This window comes from Cricetulus griseus, chromosome 2 (assembly GCF_003668045.3).
Source record: "Cricetulus griseus strain 17A/GY chromosome 2, alternate assembly CriGri-PICRH-1.0, whole genome shotgun sequence".
Classification (NCBI taxonomy): domain Eukaryota; kingdom Metazoa; phylum Chordata; class Mammalia; order Rodentia; family Cricetidae; genus Cricetulus; species Cricetulus griseus.
In genome coordinates, this window is record NC_048595.1 from 26,652,236 (window position 1) to 26,676,676 (window position 24,441).

Here is a 24,441-nt window from a genome sequence, read left to right on the forward strand (position 1 = left end):
TTCCAGTTCAGTTCAGTGTTTAGCTGTGGGTGTCTTCTTATGGCCCAATAGGGTTTAACAGACATCTATGGTGCAATGTCATTTTTTTTTAATGTAATAAAATCAAAAGAAAAGAAAACTTGTATTCCCTAATTTCCAACCCAAGATCATATTTTCTTGATGGTCCCAAATATGTCTTTTTCCGCTTAATAGATTTGAATCAAATCTATTTGATTCAAATAGATTTGTAATAGATATGTAAATCTACAAGATTTACATATCACATTTATTCCCTACCCTCTTCTTTTTAAAATCTCATTGACTTCTTACTGAAACCGTATTGTAGAATATCCCCAAGTCTGTGTTTGTCTTTTGTTTTCTTATGTCTTCTTTTTCTACTTCTGATATTTTCTGAAAATAAGTTATTTACTTCACTTTGGGTAGAAAGTGAATACACACACACACACACACACACACACACACACACACACACACACACACGTTTTATGTTTTATGTGTGTCCTACTTGGAGTCACAGTATTAGGAGGTCTTAATTGTGGTGCAAAGATGAATCCATAGAACAGTCAGTAGGTTCAGAGGTCTAACCTTAATAAACCCCAATCAAACTTGGTTGTTAACTGATGTTGCAGTGATTGATCATTGCTCCCAAGTGTGACTTTTCTCATTCTACTCTTTTCTCATTCAGTGGACTTCTAAGGTGCAATGTCCAGTTGATAATTCACTTTCTTTGCTTCCTGGTACAGCAATATATTCCAGGTTCATCATATTTATTGCTTAGTATCTGGAATTAGGCATCCTTCCATGGATTCCTGGATCTTTACAGATCAACACATTTTCCTCATTTTTTTCTAGCAGTTTTTTTTCCATTGTGAAAATAGAGAGACAATATTTAGCCAGGTCCTTTTGTATGTGTATTAGGGAAATTTTTTTATTACTTGCTATCTCCAAATATTATTTTTATATAAGTAATATAAGATAAATTTCTAGAGATGAGACTGATAAGTCAAGGATAAATGTTATTTATAATTTTGATCATATTTCTAGATTCTCCTCCATAAAGCTTGTGTTTTTCCATCTACTAGTTAGAATATTTGTTACCTTTTTATGTGTGTCATTGAACTCTAAGATTTTTGACAATCAGATTTGCTGTTTTAAGAGTTTTTTGTTTTGTATTGTATTTTTGGAAACTGGTTCTTTTGTGTGGCTCAGCCTGGCCTAAAACTCACTGTGTGGTCCAATCTGCCCTTGTATTCCAGTCTTAGCCTCCTAGCTGTAGGATTACAGGCATGAACTACTCACTGTGCCTGGATCAAACAAAGCAAACAGCCCTTCACTAATGTGAGGAATACTTGTCATTCATTATTTTTTCTTTTACATTTATTGTTATTTTTAGGTACTGAGGACAGAGCTCAGGGCCTTGATTTTGGTAGCCATACACCTTAACAAACCCTTGGCTTATGTATTTTTTCCTTTCTTTTTTAAATCTATTTTATGTTTGAGAATTTCATGCATATATAAGATATATTTTGGGGCTGGAGAGATGGCTCAAGAGCACTGACTGCTCTTCTAGAGGTTCTGAGTTTAAGTCCCAGCAACCACATGGTGGCTCACAACCATGTCTAGTGAGATCTGATGCCCTCTTCTGGCCTGCAGCCAAACATGCAAACAGAACGCTGTATAAATAGTAAATAAAATAAATCATAAATACATAAATATATACATATATATATGAAATAAATAAAAATTTAAAATAAGTTATTTTAAAAATGTATTTTGACTATATCCAGTGCTTATTTTCTCGCTCAAGTTCCCCTGACATTCCACCCCCATCCATCTTTATGTGCCCTGCCCCTTTTTATAACCTAGTCTTTTCAGTTAGAGCTGCCACTGTGTGCAAGGATGTGAGGCCATTTTCTGGAACCACTCTTGACTCCAATGAAAAATTTCTCTTCCTCTTCCAGCAGCTTTCAACTGACAGTGGCTCCTCGCCTAGGGGTGGGGTTTATAGGAGCCTCTCTCCTATCTGTATCAAAACCTTGACTGACTTGATCTTGTCTGAGTAACCACTGTTGCTGTGAGTACAGTGGCCATGTCATATCTAGAAATCAGCATTTCACAGCCTTCCTCCCCATCCTGCAGCTCACACAGTCCCTCTGTGTCCTCCTCTATGACAGTCCTTGACCTTTGGGTTGGGGGAGAGTTGACACAGATGTCTCTTTTAGGGCTGAGCACTCAGTCACTTCCTCTCAGCACTTCACAAGTTAGAATCTTTGCATTAACTGCTGCCCACTGCCAAAAGAAGCTTTTGTGAGCAAGGTTTGTAATTAAATTGTTATTTGACTTTTGATCTTTGGAGTGGTGGATGGTTATTTTGTTTTTGTTGACTTGTGTTTTGATATACAGAAGTTTGTTTGGTGGCATACACACACACATCATTTATTTATGACTTGTAATGTGTGATAAGGCTACTCTCACATTTTCAAGATCATTCTTACTTGTTTTATGATATAGCCTTTAGAAATACTGTGTCCTCACCCAGTGTATAAGAAGACAGGTTATTTTTTACTAAGGTCTCATTATTTCATCAGTTAAATGAAAACAAATTGGCTTCTGTAAGGTGTTGAGTCTAGCCTTGAATCCAAAAATGTACCATATACTTCTGTTTTGTTGCAAGGCTCTCCTCACTCCAGCCTACTCAATCTTGGTGTTCCTGGGCATTTCCTGCATTCTGTTGCTATTGAATGGGTTTATCATTTAATGGTACTTTTAAATATTTAATGTAACTGGTTTTTATTTATAAACACAAAGGCTTTTGAGTTCTATATGTAACTTGTTTAGTCTTTTTGTCCTCGTGAATTCCAAACTTATAGCATTTTTTCAAATGATTTTCTTGATGTTTCTAGGTTACAGTCATATGGTCTGCCTCTTTTTATTTTTTTCTTGGCTAATTTAGATCGGGTAATAGCAAACATCAGGGATTGTCCTCTTTTTATTCCTCATCTTAGGAGAAATGTTTCCAGTGTTTCTCTATTATTATCCACATATGCATGTTGTTGTTATTATCACTATTATTATGTTAGGAACATCTGTTCTATTGTTGCTAAGGAACATTGTTGTCCTATTTTCATAAGTACTTTAGTCAAGAATATATGTTAAGGGGCTGGAGAGATGGCTTAACGGTTAAGAGCACTGCTTCTTCTTCCAGAGGACCAACGTTCAATTCCTAGCACCCACATGGCAGCTCACAACTGTTTGTAACTTGAGTTCCATGAGATCTGACACCTTTACACAGACACATGCAGGTGAAATAACAATATACATAAAAATGAAAGTAAATAATTTTTAATTAATTAATTTATTTAATGTATCAGTATCCAGACTGTCCCTGAGTACTTACATAAGTCACATTTATTTACTATAAAATTTTTATTTTACCCATATTTTATTTAATGTGTAGAATTTTATAAAACAGTTTTACCATTTCAAACTTTTTCTATTTGTTGTTTCCCCTATTTTTTATTTTTGTATATTTGTGCTTTGTCCTTTTTTTCCTTGATTACTGTCTAGCAGTTTAGTCAACTGATTTTTAAAAACTATTTAGATTTATTTATTATTTTAAGCGTATGGGAAGGGTTTTTTGCCTTCATGGATGTCTATGCTCTACTTGAATGTCTGATGCCCTTGGAGGTCAGAAGAGCATGTTGGATCCCCTGGGACTGGAGTTACAGACAGCTGTGAGACTCCATGTGAGTGCTGGGAATCAAACCCAGGACCTCTGCAGGCATCACTGAGCCATCTCTCCAGACCCCCCCCAATCATCACCCCACTCCTGGCAGAAGACCTAATTTTTGTTTAATTATTTTAGTTCTTTTAGCTTTGTTTTCTGTAATTTCTCTTTCATCTAATAAGATTTTTCTTCTTTGGTTAGCTAAATTAAAGTTGTTTTCCTACCTTTATGAACTTAATTTTTTTTCTCATCATTAAAAATATTTGAAAACAATGAATTTTCTTCTGGTTCTTTCTACATAACCTCTGTATTGTAGTGTTTTCACTACATCATTTTCTAGGGACTTCAGTCTTCATTTTCATTATCTATCTGTCTAATTTGGTTTTTCAAGACAGGAAAACCTGTGTAGCACTGGCTGCCCTGAAACTTGTCTTTTAGACCAGGCATGCCTCTGCCTCCCAAACGCTGGGACTAAAGGTGTGCGCCAACACCACCAGGTGTGCTACCGTCCTTGTAGTAACCCTAGGAACTTGTAGTAATCCATATTGTTTGAGAGACTTTCTGAATTTTTATTAATGTTTTTATTTATCCCTCCAAGAGACTTCTTAAATATTAAGTTAATATCTAACTGCTTTCTCATTTTGCTATAAATGTCTAGTTTCAACATGTTAATCAGAGAATATAATAGATATGTCTTTTTCGTTGTTCTGTAGTTTTTAAGACCCAATCCTCAGTTATTTAAAAAAAAAATTTTAAACATCTATTTTTATATTTTGTATGTGTGCATGTGTGTGAGTATGTGTGTGGAGGTGTGAGAGTCTTCCCTCTTTTTTTATTTTCCCGAGATAGGATCTCATTATGTAGCCCTGGCTCTGGCTGTCCTAGAACTCCCTCTGTAGACCAGGCTGCCCTTGAATTCACAGAGAGCCACCTCACCTGCCTCTGCCTCCCACGTGCTTGGAATAATGGTGGGCGCCCCTAGGCCCAGCCTGTCCTTTTTTTCCGTGTGAGCCCTGGAGATTGAACTCAGCAATCTTGCCAACCTTTTTTATTTTTTCCTCTCTTTGAGACAGTCTTGATAATTTGTCCAGGGTGACTTGAATTCCTAATCCTTAGCCTTCAGAACAGCTTGGATTACTAGCTCAGGGAACCCCCCCTGGCTTTGGGAACTAAGACAGGGCATTGCTGTGTTGCCAGGCCTGTATTGATCTCCTGGGCCCAAGTGCGCCTCCTCCTCTGTCCCACCACAGCTGGGGTCCAGGTGCATGCCACCCCACCTGCCTTGGAGGTCTCTGTTTAAAATTTAAGTACTTTGTGTAGCCTAGTAAGTAGTCAGTACTTATGATACTTTAATAGTTTCTTAAAAATAAAGTATATTTGTTAGGGTAAAATTAAATATCCATCAGAGCTACCATTTTGATTATGCTGTCACTTATTTACTTGCCTTCTTACCCTTGTTCTCTCTGACTAGGAAAAATAAAAATAAACAATTTTCTGTTATTTTTTATTTATTTAATTTTTGTTCTGTCAGGGTTTCACTATGTAACAGTCTCAGCTGTCCTGGAACTCACTCTGTAGACCAGGCTGGTCTCGAACTCACAGAGATCCTCCTGCCTCTGCCTCCCAAGTACTGGGATTAAAGATGTGGGCCACCACCATCTGCCATGTCTAATAATTTCTGCTTTCCGAATGTTGTGACTGTATTGATTAATGTGGCTTTCATCTTATATCTTTTGGGCAAGTTTCATATTTTACTGAAGGATCTATAGATATAGATATATTGATAGATATTGATACAGATAGATAGAGATATATAGACATATTTTTTTTTAAAAAAAATGTGTTTGAACCAGGCGTTGGTGGCACACACCTTTAATCCCAGCACTCGGGAGGCAGAGGCAGGCAGATCTCTGTGAGTTCGAGGCCAGCCTGGTCTATAGAGTGAATGCCAGGATAGGCTCCAAAGCTACACAGAGAAACCTTGTCTTGAAAAATCAAAAAAAAAAAAGTGTTTGAATATTTTGCTTCCATGGATGTCTGTGCATAATGTGCATGCCTGGTACTCAAGGAGGCCAGAAGAGGGCATCAGTCTCCATGGAACTGGAGTTACAGATATTGTGAGCTGCCATGTGGGTGCTGGAAATCAAACCAGGATCCTCTGCAAGAGCAGCCAGTGCTCCTGACTGATGAGCCGTCTCTCCAGTTCGCATGGATACATCCTGATATAGAATGGTTTTACTTTGTAGGTCAGTAGTGCTTGTTTTGTTTTGTTAGTTATTTTTATTGTTGTTGTTGCTGATTTTGTTTAGTAGATGAACTGAACCAGATTGATAGGAAGTTCTTGATTTGTCAAATTATGTCGCTCCCCATTGCCTTTTCAACCTTTAAAGGGCATATATTCTGTGGTATGTTTGTTTTTGAGACAGAGTTTTGTGTAACTTGGGTTAGCTGTGATCTTTTGATTCTCATGTGTGCAATTCTCAGGTGCCAGAATTACAGGCCAAATGCCCTGCTGTGTTTTATACTAGAAAGACCTTTTCCTCCTCCTCCTTTCTTCCATTTTAGTCCTTCTTGTTGTTTATTTGTTTGTATTTTATTAGGGTATCAATATTTACCCCTGGCTGGCCTGGGACTTGCTGTGTAGACCAGATTAGCCTTGAGCTCACACTACCTTCCTCTGCCTCTGTTTGGTTTGGCAGCAAGTGCCTTCACCTACTGAGATTTTTTTTACTTAGCCCCAATTTTGTCTAAAATTTTTAACTTGGCTTATAACTTTGAGTCATACCTATTAGATATGTGGTACATTGTTGAGTTTATTCTGCATCTTATATTTTCTCTTAGTATTTGTATAGAATAGTCTTACAGCCTTAGAGGATACGAGAATGTGTTCCATTCTGAGTGTGCGTTTGTTTTCATGTGTGGCTGCTGTTAAATGTTAGTGCTTACTACTGGCCCTTCCACTGAAGTTTGACCTGATTCTCATTATTTCAGTTCATCTCAAGCTGTTTCTTCCAGAAGGGTTCATCTGGGTGAAAGTTAGTTTGTGCCTTGTTGTGTTTATTCCTAAAAGAGGCTGGGGCAGGCAGATTGCAGAAGATTCTAGAGCAGACTGAGTTACAGAGTGAGTTCTAACCATCCGGTACTAACTAGTGAGCCCTAGTCTTGAAAAACGTAATGAAAAAGAATTTTAATGTGCATCCAGTGTGTTATTTACTGCGCCTTTTGTGAAATGTGTTTACTATATTGATTAGTTAGATTTTGTTTTTGTTTCTCTGGTTTTTTTCCTTTACATTTACTTATTTTGTGTGTGTATGGATCTTTCTGAATGAGTTCATGCCATGGCACATGTGATGGTCAGAGGAGAATGTGTGGGAGTTGGTTCACCTTCCACCATTTGGGTCCTGGAGATAGAACTCAGGCCATCAGGCTTGGGGACAAGCACCTTTCCTGCTGAGCCATTCTAAAGTGTTTGCTCTTAGATCTTCCCATGATTTCATTAAGATCTTTTTAGCTGGTTGTAGTGGCCATGCTTTTAGTCCTAGCACTAGGGAGGGAGGAGCAGGTAAATCTCTGAGTTCAATGCCACCCTGGTCTACATAGTGAGTTCCAGGTCAGCCAAGACTACATGGTAAAAAAGAAAAAAAAAAAAAAGAATAAGAAATTTAATATAGTTTCACCCTTAAGAAAGTAAGATTTTAATTTTTATCTTTTGTTGTATTGTCTGTTTATTTTTTTTGTCAGATATAATGCACTGCTTCTTGGTATTTTTTATCTGAGAGCAGAGTCTCACTATAGTGTAGCCCAAGTTGTTCTGAAACTCAAGTGCTGGGATTATAAGGTGTGCCACCACATCTAGCTTTGCGGTTTTTAGATACTGTCTTTGCATGGATGCTTACTTTCTTTTTGTAGTTCATATTTGAATGAGATATATTCACTCAAATCACTGGTAGAAGACAGTAGGAAGAATGGTAGTTGCACTTCAGGATCAAGATAAATTTCCAGGTTTCTCAGCTTGAAGACTCCATCCAAAAGGGGGGATGGATTCATTCTTTAAAATATATCTTCATCTCCCATGCTTTCCGGTTGCAAAAAAAAAAAAAACTACAAGCTATGAGTTCCCCAGGTTGCTAGTTATTTATAGCTTTCCTATACAATTGAAATTATTTCAAAATAAGAAATTACAAAAATATTGTAAATGCTTCAATTTTAGAAAGGTAGTCCTTCTGAGACTATCAGCTTTTTAAATTTTATTTATTTGTTTGTTTATTTTTTTTAAGACTGGGCTTCTCTGTGTAGTCCTGGCTGTCCTGGGCTGTAGACCAGGCTAGCCTGGAACTCACAGAGATCTGCCTGCCTCAGCCTCCCAAGTGATGAGATGAAAGGTGTGAGCTACTACCCTGCTAGGCTGAGATAAACTACTCTCCTCATACTGTGATGACACGTTTTTATTCCTCCATTCTCTTTTTTCATCTAAGAGTCCCCCATTTCCATCTCAATTCCAAACATGACCTTTAGGATATGAATTTCTCTTTGGGAATGAACATATACTGTTTCCCCATAGATTTCCTTACACTTCTTGTCATTCTGCAATGTTCAGATATGACTTCTTTTATAGATTCTGATAGTTCTGAATACTTGGGGCCTATACTTGCTTACAATGTGGCATTTTCTGGGTTTTTTTTAATTGCCTTGTTTTATAGAAATGTACTTTTAATTGTATTTTTTAGATGTATTTATTATGTGCATATGTTCCGTCTACATGTATCCCTACATGACTGAGGAGGGCACCAGGTCTCATTACAGATGGTTGTGAGCCACCATGTGGTTGCTGGGAATTGAACTCAGGACATACGGAAGAGCAGCCAGTGCTCTTAACTACTGAGCCTTCTCTCCAGCCCCAAACTTTTACTTTTATTAATACTTTCTTTATTGGTCTGTGCAGTATCTAAGAAAAGGATGAGGAAATTGGGGCTCAATTGCTGTTATGTTTCTACCAGAATTTGAAAGTTTAGCTTTCAAAGTTATTAAGAAAGTGAATTCTAAACAACCTATTGGTCAAAGAAATCACAAAGGAAATTTGAATTTTGAACAACATGATAGGTGATAATATTTATCAAAACTGGTATGATTGATTTAAACAATGCTTAGAGAGAATTTAAAACTTTACTGACCTGTTAGAACAGAAGAAAAACATTAGTAACTACAGCATTTATCTTAAAATGTTAGAAAATTAAACACAAAGAGACTAGAAGGAAATAAGAAATAAAAACAGTAGTTAACGAAATAAAAAGGAAATTTAAACCTATTCGTAGGGAGACTTACCGAGTTCTTAAGGAAGGTAGTGACATGATCATATTTGTTTTCCAGAAAGAGACCTCTGGCAGCAGTTTGGAAAATAGATAGAGGAGAAAAAGGTAATCTGAGAAGCCAGTAGGGGGCTTTTCAATCATAGTTCAGGTAAGAGATGGTGATGTTTAATGCGGGATGGAGAGGAAGGGACATATTCTAAGGATTCAGCTGAAAAAAAAAAAAAAAAAAAAAAGGCTTAAAAACCATGTCCAGAAAAGCAGAACTTTGGGTATAGTTACTGGTGGAACTGATTAGAAATAAATAGACCAGAAACTACTAGGTTTTTAAAGAAATTATACTTGCAAATAAACTGTAAGCCTGGTATATCACATATGTCAAGAGTTCAACCAAAGAGGCAGAACTGACAGGAGACACACAGTGAGTTGGTTTGTGCAATTGTAGTAAAGCTAATCTGAAATCCTTAGAGAAGGTGACGAGGATAGAAATTTCACTGCTAACTGTAGATGGAATGTCTTCTTTCCTGCTTTCTTGGGGAAGCCTCAGCCTTGATTTTTAGGCCTTTCAACTAACTGAATCAGGCTCATCACATTATCTTAGATATTGTCCCTTGTGTTCAGTCACCCAATTATGAACTTTTATTACACCTATGAAATAAATTCTCAGCAATACCTACCTACATTAGTGTTTGATTGAATAAATAAAAATGAATAGCCTAGCCGAGCTGACACACTTAAAAAACGTAAGCTGAGTGTGGTGGACTTAACCTTGTAAGTCTAGTACTCAAGAGGCTGGGGCAAAATTTATATATTCTTGTAAGTTTAATGCCAATCCAGGCTACACAGTGAGTCTGAGGGCAGTGGGCTACAGAGTAAGACTCTGTCTTTTTATTATTTATTTATTTTTAAGCACAGATCAATAGTTGGTTTATTTTTTTCTAAGATTTTTTTTAATTACTGAAATAAGTTTAGTTGCAGTACCAGGTATGTTCTAAACTAATTTTTTTGTTTGGCATTGGTGGGGGGTGTATAATAGTCTGTAGTGGTGGGTGCTAAATTAAGCATGGTGACTCACCTGTAACCCCAGGACTCAAGAGCGAACAGGGTGCGGAGTTTAAGGTTACCCCAAGCTACATGGAGAGTTTGAGGTCAGCCTGGGCTGAATAATGAGACCTTGTCTTTGAAAGCAAACAAGGCCCCATGTGGTGTTGCTTGCCTGTAATTCTAGCACTTGGAAGACCCAGGCAGGAAGGGAGACCTGACCTACATAATGAACTCCAGGCCAACCTGGAATATAAGTCTTTAGGAATAATAATGCAGATAAAAACAGAAAGAGAAGGATAAAATCATGGGACCGATAGTGTTTAAGGAAGCAAGAAAAACAAGAGAGCCAAGAGTGACTGTTACAGCAATATGGGAACAAAAGGAAAAAATAAGTAAAAACCAGTTCAAAGTTGAATCCAACAGAAGTATATCCAAATATGAGATAATTTCAATTAAACAAGACCATATGCAGTAAAATCAAGAGCAAGAAAGAATATCAGTACTATGGTTTTTAGTCACTGTTGTGTTTTCTAACTTCTGTTCTTCTTACAGGTTTCAATCTACACGTTACTTCCTTAAGAAGCAGTGTTTGACACCCTTCTCCCCCAGTCCAGCCATCCCCCAAGTCTGAGTTAGGTATTTGTCTTATATATCCCCACAGCAGAGTGTACTCCCCTATAATGGCATGTACTACCCTGAGATGTAACTGTCTGTTGTTCTGTGTCTCTATGTTGTGGACATAGAGAGTGTTGTTATTCACCAGTGTACTTTCCTTGCCTAGCGTAACTCACATGAAGTCAGAAGTATTTACAGGACTAAGTGAATAAACAATATAATTTAGGAAAAAGACTAGTAGTTTGGGTTGAAAAACAGATACCCAGGAATAAGTTTTCTGAAGTCTGTAAAATCCAAAATTCTACTGAAAGATGTGAAACAAAGCTTCAAAACAAAAAAAAAAGAAATATGTTATATTTATTTTCAAAATCCTAAAATGTCAGTTATCCTAAAATCAACCTGTAAGTACAACAATAATTAAAATACAAATGGAATATGTTAAGGTACTTCATAAGTCTGGTTTTGTCTTTTGTTTTTGAAACAGTGTTTCACTATGTAGCCCAGGCTATCCTAGACTCTTTACATAGATTGAGAGTGGCCTCTGTCTCCCAAATACTGGGATTAAAGATTTCACCATCACACTAAGTTTGATAAGTCTGTGTTTGTATGGAAGGATAAATGATCATGAGAAACCAATACAACTTTAAAGTGCCCTACTTATTATGAAGCAGTAACAGTTATACACAGTGCTGTATAATGACAGCAGATTAATGGCTCAGAGAGAACCTAGAAACAAAGGAACTATGTATTTATGGAAATTTTGTAAATATCTGAGTTAGCATTTCAAGTTAATGAGGATAAGTTGTATTTAAAAAGCTTTTGGAAAAATAATTGGAAAAAATATTTTGGAAAAAATAATTGGATCCAGCTGGGTGGTGGTGGTGCACACCTTTAATCCCAGCACTTGGGAGGTAAAGGCAGGCAGATCTCTGAGTTTGAGGCCAGCCTGGTCTACAAAGTAAGTTCCAGGATGGCGTTTGCTCCACTGTCCAGCATTTGTAATCCCATTGTTGGGGTGCCAGAGAGAGGATTCCTGGGACTTGCTGGCCAGATATTCTACTGCATCAGTAGATACCAAAATCCTGGAGAGATCCTGAAAATTAAAGTGAAGAGTCTTTGAGGAAGAGACACCTGACCTCTGCCCTCTACACTAATGCACACATGAGTGCACGATCGTGTACACACACACACACACACACACACACACCTAAGGAAAAAACCAAACAGAAAATAGACTACATCAAAAGTTGGAGTTTGTATAAATCCACATAGTTAAAATAATAGGAGAATGTTTGCAGTTCATAGAACTTTAGAGACTATAAGGACAAATAAATAAAAAATGAATAGTTCTCAAAGAAGGAGTGCCAATGACTAATACATAGAGAGATTCTCAAATCCACTAGTAATTGAGAAATTACAAATAAAGTCAATAAAGGTATCATTTCACACATCAGATTTATATAATTTTTTAAAGTATTATAAAAGCATCACATGCTTATAATCCAACCACTTGGGCCATCAGCGAGAGCTCAAGTTCAAGGCTAGCTTGTGTATCAAGTAAGACTCAACCTCAAAAAAAAAAAAAAAAATCGTAAGACAGCAAATGTTGGTGAGGAACTCACATGGTCTAGACATGTGCTTCAGCATAACTGTTTTAAAGAATAGTTTTTGTTGGGTTGGTTGGTTGGTTGGGGGACTTTTTATTTGGTTTGGGTTTTGTTTGTTTTAAATGTAGAATCAGTGTCTAATGAAGCTCAAGCTGGCCTTCAGAGAATGAACAATAGGATTTCTTGAGCCCAGTGAAGTAAGACTGGGCAACATAGCAAGACCCCATCTTAAGAAAAGCAAGCTTCTATGTGAAACACTTCTCCATTTGTAATCGTATTCTTTTTGTCCGTTCTGGCTTGAACGTATCGTGTCTGCTAAGCCCTGTCCTATTTTTACAGTTTATATACTAGAAAGTCCACCCATTTATTTGTCTTTTTAATTTATTTGTCTTTTTGAGTCACTTTCTGAAATTTTCCTCAGTCTTCTAGCCCTTTGTTCACTTTTTAATTTCTATTTTGTAGCAGTTCTTTTCTGTTTCCTGGATACTGATTTTTTTAATAGCATTCTATTCTTGTTTTACAAGTGCACTAACCTCTTTTAGCTTTCTGAGCATAATGATTTACTTTGGATTTCTTCCTGTATATTCTTACATTTCCCTTAAATTCCTGTTTTGGGTTTTTTTATTTTTATTTTGTTATCTGAACATGCCCTTTTTATCTACTTGTGTCGCATTGGGAGTCTAAAACCCTGACTGGAAGCCCTGCATGCACAAATGAGGCTTGTTAACTTGACTTTCATCACAGGGTGTGTATTCAGTGGTGGAGGCTGGGATGCTGTTAGCCAGATGCACCTGTCTAAAGACTAGGTCTGGTCGCTTACATTCTGAAAGCCACGTTGGAGATTGGAGCCAGAGGAATTTCTGTATCAGCAGTTCATGTTTCCAGTCACTTAATCCCTTGTTTGTGGTACATCCATGTGCCTTTAACTAAGTCTGGCATCCTCCTTCCAGGGAGCTTTTGTTTTAATTTACCCTTTTCAGAGATGAGCCTCCAAACTTCTGCAAGAACACAGGGCAGCTGTTCACAATGTGGACCCCAGACCAGGAGCCCAGAATCTGCCTGCCTCTCAGACTACTTTCCTCCTTATATTTTTGCACCATCTCGATAGCCCCTTAGATTTTTTAAAATCACTGTTCTGTGTATGAATCAGAGTGGCTAAGCTTAACAGTATTAGTAGTTGTGGATTCTACCCAATGTGACTTTGTTTTTGAATTTTTTTAATTATATATATTTATTGTGTGGTGGGGACGTGGTGCCACGGTGCATGTGTGAAAGTCAGAAGACAACTTGTGGAAGTCAGTTCTCCTTCCATCATGTGGTCCCTGGGATGGAATGTCAAGCTTGGCAGCAGGGATTTTACCTGCAGAGATGGTTATCTCGCTGGTCCCACCACAGTAACTCATATACTGCTTGTGAGAGGTCAGAGATTGAGATCATTGTGAATCTAAGTTACCCTAAAAGAGTTATCTAAGAATTGTATATCCCTCATGACCCGGAGCTTTCACTCAGGTAGTCTGTTCTAAAGGTGTGTGTGTGTGTGTGTGTGTGTGTGTGTGTGTGTGTGTGTGTGTGTGTGTGTGTGTGTGTGTGTAAAAGACAATATTCCCAACATGCACAATGGCCCACATCTATAATTGCAACACTTGGAAGCCTGAGGTAGCAGAGCTGTAATTTTGAGACCAATCTGTCCTATGACACCCTATTTCAAAAGAGTAAAAGGGATTTAAAACAAAACAAAACAAAAAACCAAGCCCATCTCTACAATCCTAGCAAGCAAAGGGAAAGGCAGGAGAAGAATTACAAGGACAGCCTTGACTACAGGGTGAGAAAGAAAGGAAGAAAGCAAGAAACCATTGATGGCATTTTTAATATCCTAGGAAAAGTACCAAGACAACTATTAACCACAATTAGAGTAGTTGTGTACATCTCAAAAAAATCACATTGATGAAAATGAAGAAATTAATTATATTTAATTGTTTATAGTTGAGTTAGAAACAAGCTTTAACTATCATAGTTTATGTTTCCAGTTACATAAAATTCAAGAACTGGGAAATCTAAACTGAATCTAGTGATATGTATTCATATTGTAAACCCATAAAGAAAGAAGGCACTAATACAGAAGTAAGAATTCTGGCTGGGTGGTGGTAGCACATGTGTTTAATCCCAGCACTTGGTAGACAGAGGCAGGTTGGTCTCTATGAGTTCCAAGGGCAGCCTGGTCTACAAAAGCGAGTTCCAGGACAGCCAGAGCTACACAGAACCCTGTCTGGGGGGGAGAGGAGGGAGGAAGTAAGAATTTTGTTTCTTTGGAGCACTGTTAGGTTTGGGAAAGATATTAGAAAAAGAGGCTTCTGGGGTACTAGCAACATAGATTTTTTCTTTTTGTTTTTTAGGTTATTTTTATGTGGATGAGTGTTTTGTCTGTATGTATGTGCACAATGTGTATGCCTGGTGCTTCTGGGAGCCAGATGTTGGGTTGCGTTCCCTGGAACTGGAGTTACAGATGGTTGTGAGCCACAATATGAGTGCTGGAAACCAAACACTGGTTCTCTGGAAAAGCAGTCAGTGCTGTTAATTGCTGAGCCATTCTCCAACCTCTAATGGTTAATTTTTAAGTGACCAATTGGGTAAGTATAGTTGTAACATGTGACCATTCAGGACCCTCCCAGTAATATCTGCCTTGCATTAAGTTAAGGTTGTGATATTTTGGGAGCTAGGGTCCACCATATATTGCCATACTTTTAACTATTAATTTTGATCCAGAGTTTCTTGGTACTAAATATTGCAACTACATAATTCTTTTTTTGTTTGCATCTATAATTTTCTGATGTATCTGATTGATTTCATTTATTTATTTATACTTTATTTTGCAGTGCTAGGGATCAAATCCAGGAACTTGTACATACTAGGCAAGTCCTCTGACCATTGAGCTATATTCCCACAGCCCTCTTGTATCCTAATACAGTTTCAGTTTGGGCACAGTGAAATCCTAATCTCATTTTCATGAGACTTCATACAGTCTCTTCAAAGATTATTGTGCAAATAATTATTGTACATTGACAGTTTAACTGCCTGCCAGCAGTAGATCAATGAGCAAATAACATGAGTAAAAAATTATTCAGAAGTGGAAAAAGATGCTCTAAGTTGCTACCTATTTCAGACCTTGCATTGACAATTTCCAATGCTCTGAGAAGTATTTTATTTCATTTCTGAGTATGTGCTTATGTCTGTGTATATACACAGACAGATACCAGACAAGGTCGTCAAATCTCTTGGACCTGGAGTTATGCCTGGATGTGAGTTCTGGGTACCAAACTCAAGTCCTTTGGAATAGTTGTAAGCATTGTTAACTACTGAGCCCTCTCTTCAGCTCCAGGAATTTTTTTGTTTGTTTTTGTTTATTTTTTAACAGATGAATAATTAGAAACTCAAAGGACCGGGAATGAGGGTCAGTGGTGTAGCACTCACTCAGGGTGCATAAAGCCAAAGGTTCAATTCCAAGTACCATAATAAATAAATATGTAAATAACAATCAGAAAACTAGTGAAAACTCCAATAAATCCGTTTGGTTTCCAACCCTTTTTTCTGTTTGTGTTGATTTTTCAAAGTGGGGATGATTTTTTTAACTGAATTTTTTAAGTGTTGCCTGGTAAAGCACTTGTTTAGCCCAAGGCCCTTAGTTAATCCCTAGTACAATCAGTTGATTAGCTAATTAATTAAACAAACGTGCAATAAGTAAGAAAATTAAAAGATAAGTTTCCAACCAAAGCCAAAATTTGGGTTGGAAATGTAGTTCTGTGGGAGAGCATTCACCTAGCATGTGTAGGCTCTAACTTAGTGCATAGCACTAGGAAAAAAACAAAACATTTTTATCTGCTATCAATGAGTAAATCTAGTAAAAAGATACATGAATTTTAGGATATTTTGTAAAATTTTAGTGAAATTAACTTAATAAACTCAGTAATGCATTATGTTCACAAATTGAACTCACTCGTAATCTCATTGCCTAATTTGATCTTTTTTTTTCCTCCAGTTCTCTAACTAGATACAATCTTCACAAACTTCCCTAACATCTTTATTTCTCAGTTTAACTGAATTCTGGTGCATTCTCATTCATTTTAATTTGTACTATATATGTGTTTATAATGGTTTTTTGTTTGTTTTGTTATTTCAAGACAGGGTCTCACTGTGTATCCCTGGCTGTCCTGGAACTCAATCTGTAGACCAGGCTGGCCTCAAACTCAGAGGTCCACCTGCCTCTACCTCCTGAGTGCTGGTTTCAAAGAGTGCTCCACCACTGACTGGAATATGTTTATAATTTATCTCATTCCATTGATTGATGTTTACGTGGATCCCATTATCTTTTTAATCATGTTTTTATTGGGGGGTGCACATCCAGAGGACAACTTGAAGAAGTAAGTTCTCTCCTTCCACCTTAGTCTTGGAGTGGAATTCAGATCCTTAGACTTGGTGGCAGGCATCTTTACCCAATGAACTATCTTGCTGGCCCTTGTCTACTCTCATAAATCATGATACATTAAGAATTCCAATTTAATGACTCTGAGAGAAAGCCTAGAAACAAAGGAGCTGTGTATTTATGGAATTTTTGTAAATGTCTGAGGTGGCATTTCAAGTTAACAGGAAAGAAATAAAATAATAAGTTATATTAAAACAGTTATAAACATTTTGAAAAAAAAATGGATCCAGCTGGGTAGCAGAGGCAAATGCCTTTAATCCCAGCACTCAGGGGGTAGAGGCAGGTGAATCTCTGAATTTGAGGCCAGCCTGGTTTACAGATTGGGTTCCAGAACACCCAGGGCTACACAGAGAAACCCTGTCTCAAAAACCAAAAGCAAGCAAACAAAAAGATTTACTTATTTGATTTTATGTGTATGACTGTTTGCCTGTGTATATGTATGTGCACCATGTGTGCCTGGTACTCATGAAATCAAGAAGGTATCTGATCCCTGGAACTGGAGTTCCAGATGGTTGTGAGTCATCACATAGATGCTGGGAATTGATCCTGGGTGCTCTGCTTGAGTAACAAGTGCTTTTGTTTTTAAAATTATGTGGAAAGTTTATTGAGAAAGGGAATGGAGTAAGTAAGGGAAGAGAAGGGAGAGTGGGGAGAGAAAAGAGAGAGAGAGAAGTAAGTGCTCTTAACCATTGAGCCATCTCTCCGTACCTTATCCTTAAGAATGGTCATGGCTATTCTTGTTTCATTCTTTTATTGACTTTCATTGTTTTATCCTTTTATGTTAACTATAGTATTAGTTTCTTAATTCCCATGGACAGTAGTTGCACCTATTTGATACATGTTCAGTCATATTGGTAGAAGTTGTTTTGAATATGCAGATAAATCTTAGAAAAAATGTACATGGGTAAGATATTTTACTCTGTTAGAGTGTCTCTACAATCTTTCTATATTAATTATACTTCTATAATTCTTACACATCTTTTGTTTAGACTTCAGTCCAAGTACTTTCAAGCTTTTGGCATGGGCCAGCAAGAGGATTCATTGTGTAAAGGCCCTTGTTGCCAAACCTACTGACCTGAGTTTGATCCCCAGAACCTGCATGGTGGAAGAAGGGAGCCAACTCTTACAAGTTGTCCTCTGACGGCCACATGAGCGCTGTGGCATGCACACATTCAATAAGTAACTTTTAAAAAATTAGTTTGTTGATTGCAAGGAATATCTTTTGAAATAAATTTTGAGTTGAGGGCTGGAGAGATGACTCAGTGGTTAACAGCACTGACTGCTCTTCCAGAGGTCAGTTCCTGGGTTCAGTTCCCAGCAACCACATGGTGGCTCACAAACACCCATAATGAGATCTGGTGCCCTGTTCTGGTATACAGGCATACATGCCTGTAGAACATTGTATATATAATAAATCTTTAAGAAAAAAAATTGAGTTGATTGCTAGTATATAAAAATGTAATTTACTTTTGTAAGCTGCTCATAAGTCTGACAACAGTCCTAGTAATTTATCTACAAAGTAGTTTTCTAAATAGTTACACTGATGACATGTAGTTATTTGTTTTCCCTTTTCATTTTTAACTTTTTATTTCTCTTAATTTGCTTTACTGTGCTAATTAGCAACTTGTATTAAACAAAGTTGGATTTGCCATGGAGTTTTATTAGGTGACTGACCAAATTAAGTAAGTTCCCTCCAGCCCTTGTACAATCAGAATATTAATTGCCACAGTGCTAGGTTCTATCAAGTGCTTTTTGTGGATCATTTCCTATAAAAAAATTATTACATGCTTTTCCTTTTTAAGGAAGGTTTATGTTAACATAGAACCTTTGGTTAATATATATCATTATGTTTAGAGAATGTTTATTGGAGTCTTAAAATGTTAAATATTAACTTTCTCAAGAGTAATTAGCTTATTTGTGAAAGGGAAAGATAAAATTAAATATATATGTAGACTTATGAAATATTTGGAGTCAGTTGGCACCGTGATACATGCCTGTAATATCAGCTGGGGGATGGGGCAGTTGGTCTGGTTGCTGTAGCTCAATGGGTAGAATCCGTTCCTGGAACATAGAGAGCCCTAGGTTCAGTCCACAGTACCACATAATCCAGACATGGTGGTGCAGGCCGATAATCTGAGCACTTGGGAAGTGGAAATATGATCATCAGAGACATTCAAGATCACACATACATAGTGAGTGAGGCAGCCTGTCTTAAAAACAAAACAAACAACAAACATTTGAAAGGTCAACAAAGGGATCCCAGTGATCTTTTACCATTAGAAATTACTCATACTTAAAACTGTGTTTCCTCATTTCAACCACTGTTTTTGTTTTTAATTTTACATCCCAGCCACTCTTTCCCCTCACTCCTCTCCTCCATGGGAGACCTGCCCTTTCAACCTATCCTTTTTAAAGCTTTGTATTACAAAGTTTAATTTTCTTCCCAAATGCCCATGTTATTGTATGTAGTTTAGAAGATGGTAAACAGTGAAATGATTGGAAGTGTAACAGGAAAATACAGTAGAAGAAATAACTGTAGTATGTTAGTATGGTAGTTTCAGTTGTGACTGGTAATATCCAGTGAAGAAAATCTACCTTTAGGATTAAAGGAAAGTAAAAACATGTTATTCGAAACACATTTCTTTTATCTATTTCCTTCTTAAAAAGTAGCCCAGGCCAGCATTTGCTGAAGTAATGAAACATGTATGTATATGTATGTATGTATGTATGTATGTATGTATGTATGTATGTATGTATGTATCTTACTGGCATGTTTGTTTTATTTTGTTTTTTTTTGTTTTTGTTTTTTGTTTGGTTCTGTTTTTTTGTTTTGTTTTAAGATGGGTCTCACTATGTAGCCCTGGCTGGTCATGTAGAACTCATAGCGCTCTGCCTGCCTCTGCCTCATGAGTTTTGGGATTAAAGGCATGAGTGACCACCTCCATCTTTTCTGGCATTTGCTTATGCACAAAAATGTTCCCACAGTTTTTCAGTAAAAGAATATAATGTAGCCGGGCGTTGGTGGTGCACGCCTTTAATCCCAGCATCTGGGAGGCAGAGGCAGGCGGATCTCTGTGAGTTCGAGGCCAGCCTGGTCTCAAGAGCGAGTGCCAGGATAGGCTCCAAAGCTACACAGAGAAACCCTGTCTCAAAAAAACAATATATATATTGTTTAATATATATATATATATATATATATTATATATATATATATATATATGTAAGGATGGAGAGATGGAGAGATGGATCAACAGTTAAGAGCACACTCTTCCTGCCTCCATTCTGTCTTCAGGACCCACACTGGCAGCTCATAGCCACCTGTGACTCCACTACAGGGAGTTGAGAGTTTCTTCTGTCCTCTGAGGTCACCGCTCACACACATGCACATACCCTTCCATAGAGACATACACACTCATAAGTTCTTAATCTTAAAAACAATAAGGTTAAATGTAGTGGTATACACCTTTAATCCCAGCACTTAGGAGGCAAAGGGATTATGTATCTTTGTAAATCTGAGGCCAACCTCGCCGTATTGAGTCCCAGATGGGCAAGTGCTACACAGTGAGGCCTTGTCTTAGAAGGAGGAGGAGGAGAAAAGAAAGAAGAGGAGGAAGGAGGGAAGGAGAAAAGGAGATGTGTGGTCTACTAGCAGACTTGTAGTTCCAAAACCCAGAGATAAGAAACCATTTTAAAATAATCATGCTGGTATCTGTTGCTCAGGAACATTTGGCAGGTACCACTGGTATGGCCTGTGACTCGGGTTTAATACTGTCCTCGTAAGTCCTTACAAGATAAAGCTCTCTAGGAGAAATGAGCATGCTAGACTAGGAAGCTTGTTTAAGAAATAATCCAGTTAGGCATTCTTTGACTTCACAGTTCTCCTAGAACACTTCTGTGAAAATTAGTTACTCGTGGTGAAAGAGATAGTTTATAAAAACTATAGTATTTGACCTTTCTCTTCTTATATCTCAGAAATCAAATTCCTTCATTTTGGAAAATACATACATGTGTGTTGGGGGGTATAATATATATAAATTATACACTCCCATAAGGGATCATTTTAACTGTACATAGTTAATTATGGAAACTTACAATGGAGGTTCTGAGTTTTAAAATATTAATTTATACTATTTGTGTTTTTTTCTTAGTTTCTGCCACTGCCTTCTACAAAGCACAACCTGTAATTCAGTTCATGTGTGAAGTTCTTGACATTCATAACATTGATGAGCAACCCAGACCTCTGACTGATTCTCATCGGGTAAAATTCACTAAGGAGATAAAAGGTGAGTTCATTAGAATTTAGAAGACTATACTTTCAGACATCATTTCTATAGTTTGCTACTAATTAGTATTTAAAACAGCTTGACTATAAAATGCATGGATAAGATAACTTTCTATGAAAGTGTTTTTATAATTAAGATTAATCTGTGTGATATGCCCAATAGAATATAGATTAACTATAAAATGTTACATCAGATCCATTCCTGTAGCTTCTTAAGTAGTGGTTGAATGAAAAATATGCTAAGCATTCCAGCTATGTTTTTGTTTTTGTGAATACTGTCCCATACTAGCTGGAGAGATGAGTGTGTCTCATTGGGAAATGTTTCTCTAATACTGTCTTTAAAGTCAGAATTTTACCTTAAGAACTGTGGTGAAATGAAATTAATAAATAAAAAAATGGCAAAACAGAATCTTACCTTAAAAATATTGTTACTTTAGAGTTTGACTCACTCTTTGAACATATTCTGATTAATGATCTCATTATTTTTCTAAAATTACAGTGTTTTTAAATCTTACTTCTTTGGGATTTTAGAATATAGAATTCACCGGTTTCATGTGTTATTCTAAATTTGTATCTTAGCTATGTAATGTGCACTATTGGAGGTACCTATCTTACTTAGTTAAAATTTTTACAGTGGTGTTGCATCATATGTCCATTTAACTAAAAACAAAAAAAAACGTTATTATCTGTAGTCCCTCAAATTAAAATTACTTTAATAGTGTTCTGATATTATATTCTGTGCATATTTGCTCTTTCTGTATATTTTTAAGTACATTTACAGTTTTGTGTTCAAACTAACAAACACTGTGCTTTATCAGTAATTTCAGGGATTTTAAAAAAGCAATTTAATTGTGTACAGTTCTCTCCTTATTTATGACTTTAGTATCTATAATCTTCCTGTAAGATGTAACTCCACTGTATATAGTCATGAAGAAACCAGATAATATCTAGTAAGGAGTAACAAACTTTGTTTATATTAAATGTTACATCTTAAATAGATAAAAATAATTATTGTTTTTGTTTTAAGATTTTTACCTATTTGTTGCAGATAATTTTCAGCTTGTGGTTTGAAGGAAGCATTCAAGTTTGTTCACAGAACATCTTTCAGTTCCCCCAAACCAATTAGAGTAGGTGCATACATCCTGCTTGTTCCAGTTATCATTCATCCTTTGCCATTCAGTAACAACAAAAAAGAGACGGTCATTGTAATAAAGCATTCAAAGGAAAGCCCTTTTTGTTTTGTTAATAAGCATCCATCTATCTCAAGTTATATAAGTGCCAAAATAAGAAACTGTTCAAGATGACTGTTTTGCAACCATATCATTGTCCGTTCATAATCTGTTTTAACTGCAGTTAGCATTGTCAGGAGGTTAGCACATGACCTGCCATTATCTATGTGATCATCGAAATGCCATGGTTTCCAGTGGAGTTGCTGCTTAGTTACCACCTCTGCTATCATGCAATCACTTACATTATTTTTCGGTAACTATGCAATCAACTCATATCACCACTCTATCACAGAAAATACAAGATGTACAGAACAAGGATCCAACTGCTGCCCGAAGAGCATGGACTCGATCTTAACTTCAACTGCTCAGGGGCCCAAAGAAATGACTGAAAAATTGACTAGAAAGCATTATAAAGTTGATGTTATAGTGAAGGTAAAGCCAAGTTTATAGGTTAAATATTTATTAAAGCCAAACGTTTTGGTTGGATGGAGGGTTTGGGGAGGGACCTGGGCAGAGAATTATTCCATTCTTTGACTCTTTGCTAGCCCCTGGATTTGGTCTAATTGTTAGGTACCTATGAGATCTTATATTTGGGATAGAAAATCTGGGTTGTATCTAATTTAATAAACTAATTTAATAAACTAGTATTTTTTTCCTTCATTCAAAGTCTAGAAGACGTTTTTGAAAAGGGGGAGTCTTTAAAGTACATCATGTATTCCTATCACAGGAACTCAAAAAAAAAAAAATAGAGTTTTATATTCAGTGATGTTTGGGTTTAAGATTTAACTTAAGGAGTTTGATACTGCTAAATAGTGCCATAATTATGTCATAATTAATATAAATTTTAGTATATTGATTATATTCTAGTTAAATTTACTTCCAACTGGTTAGTAATAACTTTGGAGTGAGGTTTTTTTAACAATTATTCTTGGGGAAATGTATGATAATTTTATGTATATAGAAGCACTAATTTACTTTTATTAAAAACTTTGTTTTATAAGCATGTACAACCTTATTTATAGAAAAAATATTTTTATATAAAAATATATTTTTTAAGCTGGGCAATGGTGGCACATGCCTTTAATCCCAGCACTTGGGAGGCAGAGGCAGGAGGATCTCTGTAAGTTCAAGGCCAGCCTGATCTACAGAGCAAGTTCTAGGACAGCCTCCAAAGTCACAGAGAAACCCTGTCTGGAAAAAAAAAAAAAAAACTATATTTTTTTAAATATGGGGAAAACTTGAAAATAAACAGTTAACTGGCTCAAATAACAGAAACGTGTATTATTGTTTTTTCCCCTAAACATAGTATTTTTATGTTGCTTACTTCATATTATTACTGTTTCCATAAGGCCTTCCTTTGTGTTTTCTGGCCTTCTTTATAATAACATAATAAATATTTGAAATTTTAATTTTAGAAATATAATTTTAATGAAAAATACTTCTCAGTGATTTAATTTTTATTAAGAATACTTTTAAAGGAAAACTATTTGCTATCCTAATTTGTGCTGATATATCAAAAGAAAATATCATTTACTATGCGTGTACTTTATGATGCTAGTATAGTTAATAATTAGGTAAGAAAAAAACTACACTGTGGTAGGGTTTCTCTTGACATTTTGTACTGGATAATTTGCTGAGTTTGGAGGTACAGTTTTGCACTTTCTAGAATATGTGGAAGTGTCCAGCCTCTACTCACCACCTGCCAGTGATATCACCTAGTTTTAAGAGTCACAGAAGTCTTCCTGAGGCTGGGAGTGTACCTCGTGGTGAAGCACTTGCCTAATGTGTGCCACAGGCCTGGATTTGCAACACACACACAGTTTCTCCAGGCACTACCCCATGTGCCAGGGTCCAAGGTGGGCAAAATCACATTCAGATGAGAATCACTGCACTGTAGGAACTAATATAAAAGTGAGATTACTTAAAGTAATAACCGTAATTTCTGTTCAGAAACTAAAACTCTTTTTGTGCCCTTCTAGACTCACTTTCAGAGCTAGGCCAAACTTTAAAATGGACCTGTTTTTCTGTGAAGAGTAGCTATTATATGATAACTCCTTTTATATTATATTATATTATATTGTTAACTCCTGGGTTACTACGTTGGCCAATATGGCAGCTAAGAATTTGCATAACTAACTTAATTAAAATTAAATT

At 36.5% G+C, this 24,441-nt stretch overlaps 1 protein-coding gene across 5 annotated transcripts in view; it reads left to right on the forward strand.

Annotated features, from left to right (window-relative positions):
• LOC100769090 (protein argonaute-3) overlaps positions 1-24,441 on the forward strand; it is a 103,006-nt gene that overhangs the window by 34,109 nt on the left and 44,456 nt on the right. Inside the window, exons 1-3 of one of the 5 annotated variants that reach the window (XM_035439617.1) lie at positions 9,123-9,141; positions 10,630-10,708; positions 20,925-21,059. In XM_035439617.1, coding sequence (XP_035295508.1) covers positions 20,969-21,059 — 91 coding nt within the window. In that variant the 5' untranslated portion in view covers positions 9,123-9,141; positions 10,630-10,708; positions 20,925-20,968. Of the gene's footprint in view, positions 1-9,122; positions 9,185-10,629; positions 10,714-14,575; positions 14,927-20,924; positions 21,060-24,441 lie in introns of those variants that run through there. The other 4 variants (XM_027399284.2, XM_027399285.2, XM_035439616.1 and 1 more) reach the window with 4 other exon arrangements.